Source organism: Haplochromis burtoni, unplaced genomic scaffold, assembly GCF_018398535.1.
Source record: "Haplochromis burtoni strain Fernald_Lab_line unplaced genomic scaffold, NCSU_Asbu1 Contig_116, whole genome shotgun sequence".
Taxonomy (NCBI): Eukaryota; Metazoa; Chordata; class Actinopteri; order Cichliformes; family Cichlidae; genus Haplochromis; species Haplochromis burtoni.
In genome coordinates, this window is record NW_024582477.1 from 214390 (window position 1) to 220902 (window position 6513).

The following is a 6513-nucleotide window of genomic DNA, read 5'->3' on the forward strand; positions in this document are numbered from 1 at the left end:
GGGGGGGGTTGGACTCAAGGGTGCCGTTTTTGTGGGTGCAGTAGAGTTTGATTAGAACGAGTCTAATAAAAAACAAAAACAAAAAACACTGTACCTAAAATCATATTTGGTAACTAAATTGTTCTTCTTGGTGTCTGGCTTCACTGGCAGGAATCTTCATATTTCATATATTTCAAATTCCAAAATCTTCATATTTCGGAATAATCAGAATAAAGGCTCGAGGAATGTCACCTAAATTTGAAGCATTTTTTAAAAAATAAAAATAAATAAAATCTTCATGTTCGATTTTGTAAGCACGCAATTGGCCAGTTTTTCGTTTGTTGTTGTTGTTGTTTGTTTTTTTTTACTTCGAGGCCCAATTGAAATACCACACACTTTCTCGCCCATCACTGCAATGACTTCTAATCCACGACCTAAAACTCCCTTTAAAGGGTGATTTGTGTGTCTCTCCGCGGGCCGCAGCACTTAGCCAATCCTATTACGCTCCAAAAACTCTTTTAATTTGCTCGGGCCCGGTCAAATGCGGCCAATTAAGATCCCGCTGATTGTTGGCGCTCCTCTCCGAATGATCGATCTCTTTGCATTTCCAATATCTGCAGACACCTAATTCTGTCGCGTCTATTAAGTGGTCGCAGAAAAAAATATGAGTGGCGTTAACGGAGCCCGGGGACCACTTAACTGTCACGGTCAATCTAACGGTCCCATCAGGAAATAGGAGGGGGCGCACTCTGGTGTTTTGACAGCTACCACTTGAGAACAAAATTAGTGTTATTATTGAGGCGGTAGGACTGGCGGACCTGAACCAATTGTGAATGGAGAAGATCCTCAATACGCTTGAAGCTGAACGAAACCAAACCAAAGAAGATGACCGGGAGAAAAGCAAAAACAACAACAACAACAAAAATTTGCTTGAATCAGTTTTATTCTATTGCCGTGAGTTTAAAGTGACATATTGGTTATTGGCTATTTAAATGGATCCGAAAAACGCGTATAAATCACTCCGCACGCCTTCGATGCTTTGACAGTATTTATTTGCAAATTAAACGATAAGGACAACCCAGTCATAACACAAAAAAACAAAAACAAACAAACAAAAAAAATAGCGAACCAAAAATAAAGTTTTATAATAAAATAATAATAATAGTAAAACAACGAAGAAAAAAAAAATCAGTCACACATTATTCCGTATTCCCACACAAATGCTAAACTGGTGTAACAGTGCAAAGCGAAAAACGGTTTTAAAGAAGGCCCGTGGGCATAATTTAATCACACTGTCTCTTTTACGGTCATGGGAGAAAACAGAGAAAGAAAGAGTGTTGGGTGGCCTTAAAAATGCTCATTTCTTTTTTTTTCTTTTTTGATTGTCCTCTCTCCATCCTCTTTCTGATCTTTCTCTCCCCTCCCCTCTTCAGATCGTGCCGGCTGTGGTAATCCGTTCCCTCGGCGCCTTGTTACCTTTTGCCTGAAACCTTCCTGGCATTATCATTAATTCAACACTCAAAATTCACCCGGTCTTACATATACATCACTTAATAATTTTACTAGCATCTGCACATTTCGGCCCGGGCCGTCGAGAGGGCCCCGGTGTGGAGAGCTAGCTATAATGAGACGGCCGCAGTCTTTTAACAAATCCCCTTGTTAAAAAAGAGAGATGGAAAGCATCATTCTCGCGTAACTAACAATACGTGTAGGCTGATTTTTGGACGCATAAAATAATGATCAAGACCTTAACGTCATCAATCACGGAGATTTAAACGTTTCTCTGGACCACCCCGCTTATCTCTCCCCGTCTCTCTCTCTCATAGCAGTCACAATAATCTTGTAGAAATCAAATCTGAATTTCTGTCTACGCAGTCTTATTTCAGCCCAATGTCCCCGGCTCTTCGATGGGATTATTATATTTCAATAACAGCAGGTCTTTTGCGCGTCTTATAGCTGGAGAGCTTTCTCTTCTCCCCAAGTATAAACTGGCTTTCACTGTTTATATACTGGCTACCCCACCCCTCATGCTGTTTCAGTCCTGATCATATAATACGTTAGGGTTAAAAAGCTTGTGGTTAAAGGCTTATGTGGAGCAAGAGTTATTTTTTATCTGGTCAGAGGCACTTCTTCCCTCTGGTCCAGTGTCACAGATGAGGATTTGCTGAGCACTGAAGGCGTGAAAGTGACAAACGCGTCAGTCCTGCTTGTTGGGGAGCAAGCGAAGTCCGAGCCGGAAGGCCTGGTTGAGATGGCGTTGGACTGACTGGAGTGACACGCCAAGCAGGAGCACGGAGTTCCTCCGGGACCTAGGCCGTGAGTGGGACCTGAGTACAAGGAAGGGTGTCTGAAGGCGCACAGGAGCTCGGGCCTCTGGTAGGGATGAGACAGCATCCGGAAACTATCGAGCGAGCGCAAGGGGGTTGAGAAAGGGGCGGCTGCAGGAGCTGAGCCAGCCCCGACGCCCAGGTGAGAGTAGTAGGGCAGCGGCAGGTGCGATGGAAAGGGGTAGGGCAGGTTCCCCGTGGCAGCCGCATGGCTCATCATGTAGGTGTAAAAGGCCGGATCGGCGGGGTGAGGCCAAGTCATGGCCAGACGCTGCCGTTTGTCTTTCATCCTGCGGTTCTGAAACCACACCTGTGAAGGAGACACAGCGGATCAAATATTAACCACAATCCCCCCCGTGACCTGAAACAACACAAGCACATGCGTAGATAATGTTTGGCTTTTTTACTCATGACAATATTTGGATTTGGGTTGGAGAAACTTGTTACTGTAATTTATTTATTTATTTATTGTGGACTGCGTGACATTTGATTAGCATCCAATCAAAAAATGCCAACCCAAGTAAATAAATAAATATGACCTGTGGCTACATAACGCGGTACCTGCTTCTTAATCTTTTTTTTTTTTTTTTTGCTTTGTTTCCTGTATGGACTAATTTGATTTTACTCTATGAGATTATTTTCCATGAGATTATTTCTATCCATACACAAATAAACCACTGGCAGTCATTTACGTAAGCCTGACCATTTTGCACTCGACGTGGATTTGATATACATCAACACAAGCTCACAGAGTACGTATTGATGGTCAAGAGGCCTAATTCAGTCCCACTTCCCTGAGATGAAATCTTACTTTGATGGTGGTTTCGGGTAGATTTAAAGCGGCCGCAAGTTCGCATCTCCGCGGCCTGGACACATAGTTTTCCCGGTAAAACTCCTTCTCCAGGCGTGCTATCTGCTCTCGCGTGAATGCTGTTCGGTACCGGCGAATCTGATCTGCTGCGTAAGACAGAGAGCCCTGACCCGGGACATTCTTACTCGGCTCAGTACCGCACTCGTTCGGGTGGCTTGGAGAATCCCCATTTCGACCTGAACCAAAAACAGAGAATAAGCATATTTTAATTAGAATCAGGTGTAAAACGCACACATTTACAATTTAAACAGGACCCAAAACAAATCGAAACGCTTTATTTATTTCATTCGCTGCCATTTGAAGACTAGCAGGCTAACTCCATTATTTGTTTGACTTTTAGAAAAATAAGAGACATCCTGACTGCTCGCTTAGCTTCTCATTTGGTGTAGTTTTTAAATTAAGATGCAATTTCCACTATTATTATTTTTTTCTAAAGGTATTTTCCACGATATATTGATTTGATATGAACAATAATTTCCCTTGGTTGAAAATAATCAATACTTAAACTGTATTGTTTTCATTCGTTTGTTACTTTACCATTCGTTTAGTCTGAGGTCTGCTACTCCAAATGTTTCATGTATGAATGTTTATTCATAAAGATTTCACACAGAATGATATTCACAATAAACTGAGCAGTGGGTGCTTGCACCTTCACAGCTGCCAAACCAATTGACAGAATTTTTTCTTGAATCTCCAATTTTTTCCTGGTGAAGTAGCCCATAGGCACATTTGCAGTACGAGTAACTCGTTGTCAAAGTCAGTGAGGGAAATGTCAGGTTACACTGTGGGTGTCACCTCAGCGTTTGCAGCCACACCGATCAGCTGACAGAATAGCTGTATAGCACCGACTGCAGCTGCAGTGCTTGAACCTGAAGCAGACCCTGGATCTGTTTCATTGAGCATAAATATTCGATTTTCTGTTCCACCCTACAGTGCCAATATGTTTATTGCAATAGCATACAATCCAACCTGCACCCACACAGCTTACCTTTAGCTGTTGGGTAGTCCATGCTTTCAGGCGTGCAGCTGACATCAATTTCCTCATAGAAGTCCGACTCTGTGTCTGAGCTGCTGCCGTCTTTGTGATGTTGGTCAGCCTGGTGCCTCTCTCCGGAGGTAGACGTGCCAACCAGCCTTGCGTCGGCGCTCATATTTCTCCGTGCGCTATCCTCCGCCGCTAGATCGCTCCTGTCGCGGGAATAGGGTGCAGCTCCTGGACTCAGACAACCTCTGTGGCCCGGCTTGCCTGGTGGTTCTCGCACGGGGCTCCCGATGGCTTCCGACAAATTAGAGCCGCTCTTGCCAAGCTGACCTCCCTCTGCCAGCATCACCATCTCCTCTCTGCTTTCCATCACAAGCACGACTTAAAAGAAAAAACAAAACAAGCAAACCTCGTCTTCGAGGCGAACCGTCAAAACCAAGGAGATGAATCTCACGTTGGAGGGGTGTGCGCGTGTGTGCGTGCAGCGGGGATGGCGGTGGGTGGGAGATTGCGTCCTAAAAGAGAAGGAGAGGCTTCTGGAAAAAAAAGAGGGGATGCAATCCGGTCTGAACCTGAGAGAAGACCGCTTCAGAGTGCCGAGTGGGAGCTCTGGGAGGGATCACCATTTACCCTCTCTCTCCCTCCCTCTCTCTCTTTCTTCAGAGCTGTCATTCTTAATGACCCAGTCTTCACGATGGTCCCCCCTGATGACGACACTCATTGACTGAATCTGTGGGTAAACAGAAGGAGCAACGGCAACGGCGAGATGGGGGTGGGGGATGTCAGAGGGCACAACAAGAGGCAGCAGAAACAAGAAACAGCATATTTAGGATTTACATGGTGATGTATCTGTGGTGTTGAAATATTGAAATATGCATTAAGTCATTATTATTATTATTATTATTATTATTATTATTATTATTATTATTATTATTAGTAGTAGTAGTAGTAGTAGTAGTAGTAGTAGTAAAATAATGTTTGCTTAAGACTTAGCTTTTTATTGTATTTTATTGTATTACAGTATATTTAAATTACTAATAAGCCATTTTAACGCCAGTTAATATGCTCAAATATTTTGTTTTTTTTTCTACTTATTAAATAAAGTTCAGCTTTGCTTTTGCTCAAATATAACTAATTAACACAGAGTCATTTCGTAAAAATCATATCAGTCATTTAAGTTACATTATGTATTTACATTTTATTCACCCCTCCCTCCCCCGTCACCTTCCCCTCTCTCTTGTGATTGTTATCATCATCTTAAGTGGAGTCAAGTAAAGTCTCCAAAGGTCAGGTCTTGCGGTCAGGGTTTAGATAAACGCCGATTAGAGATGAAAAAAAGGAAACGTTGAACCGAAACCATTCTCTTTATTCTTTATGCCCAAACAAGTTATGAAATGTGGTACCGTGATTTGCATTGCTAATTTGTATGATCATGTGTGCAAAGCATTTGCTGTTCCAAATGAAAGAAATCCAAACAAAAGCATGACACTGTCATGGGGTTCTTTGGATTCTTATATCGGCAGTGGCCGTTTTTCCAGTTCCCCAGACGTGCAGTGTTTCAGCAAAAAGTCAATGAATGGTGATAATGGGAGCGCAAACCTGCTGCACACAGGGCTTGTAGCTGCTGTTTAGAAGTGGTCACATTTGAACTCTGCCTCTGAGGTGTAAAGACATCTTCACTGCACCAACGTGGCCAAAACATTTATTTAACACAGTTGCAGCAAATAAAGTTTTATTAAAAGCTGGTGTGACTGTTTCTAAACTCCCAGCTATCAAAAATATCAGGCATTCGTGCTATAACTTAAAAACAATTACAGCTTGGGGACAACATTCAAACATCAACGTACCTTCAAATGCAACATTTTAAAGAGCTGAGGCTGATGACTTCCTTAATCACATTGCTCTTTGAGCACACTGAGCTACTTTATCCAGGTGGTTATAACAGAGGTGCCTCCACACGTGCGATTTTCGAACTGCGAGGCTGAGTGTGGCTGCATGTATGTGGATGCATATCGTGTGTCACAGATAGGCGGTGTCATGTGGTCTCACAGAGAGGAGAGGGACATACTGTGGGTTTCCAGCACCCTCCGCTGTCCTTGTGCGCCCTCGCCTGTCCGAAAGTGAGAAAAGGCCCCGAGCAGCAGCCACCCCTCCCCCCGCGACGGATGAGAAGTGAGGGAAATTCCTTTGGCTTTCGCGTCCGACTCTTTCATCTGTTTGGAAAAAAAACCCCTCACCTCTCTTCTTTCTTTTTGTTGCTCTATCTATCTATCTATCTATCTATCTATCTATCTATCTATCTATCTATCTATCTATCTATCTATCTATCTATCTATCTATCTATCTATCTATCT

General features: G+C 43.1%; 1 protein-coding gene across 1 annotated transcript; it reads right to left on the reverse strand.

The window, feature by feature from the left end:
- Window positions 1–914: 914 nt before the first annotated feature.
- Window positions 915–6127, reverse strand: evx1 (even-skipped homeobox 1). The gene is made up of 4 exons (XM_005928644.3): window positions 6007–6127; window positions 4166–4889; window positions 3118–3353; window positions 915–2616 (listed from the first exon to the last, which is right to left on the reverse strand). Exons 2-4 carry the CDS (start codon window positions 4527–4529, stop codon window positions 2089–2091), a joined length of 1128 nt encoding a protein of 375 aa, XP_005928706.1. The 5' UTR covers window positions 4530–4889; window positions 6007–6127; the 3' UTR covers window positions 915–2088.
- Window positions 6128–6513: the final 386 nt, after the last annotated feature.

What these genes read in the sequence shown, in the direction of transcription:
- evx1 (XM_005928644.3), bottom strand. Translation starts at nt 4,529, where the DNA reads ATGGAAAGCAGAGAGGAGATGGTGATGCTGGCAGAGGGAGGTCAGCTT. An exon ending in GGACTACCCAACAGCTAAAG is followed by an intron (nt 3,354 to 4,165) that starts GTAAGCTGTGTG and finishes TTTTTGGTTCAG; the next exon opens with GTCGAAATGGGGATTCTCCA. An exon ending in TACCCGAAACCACCATCAAA is followed by an intron (nt 2,617 to 3,117) that starts GTAAGATTTCAT and finishes TCTCCTTCACAG; the next exon opens with GTGTGGTTTCAGAACCGCAG.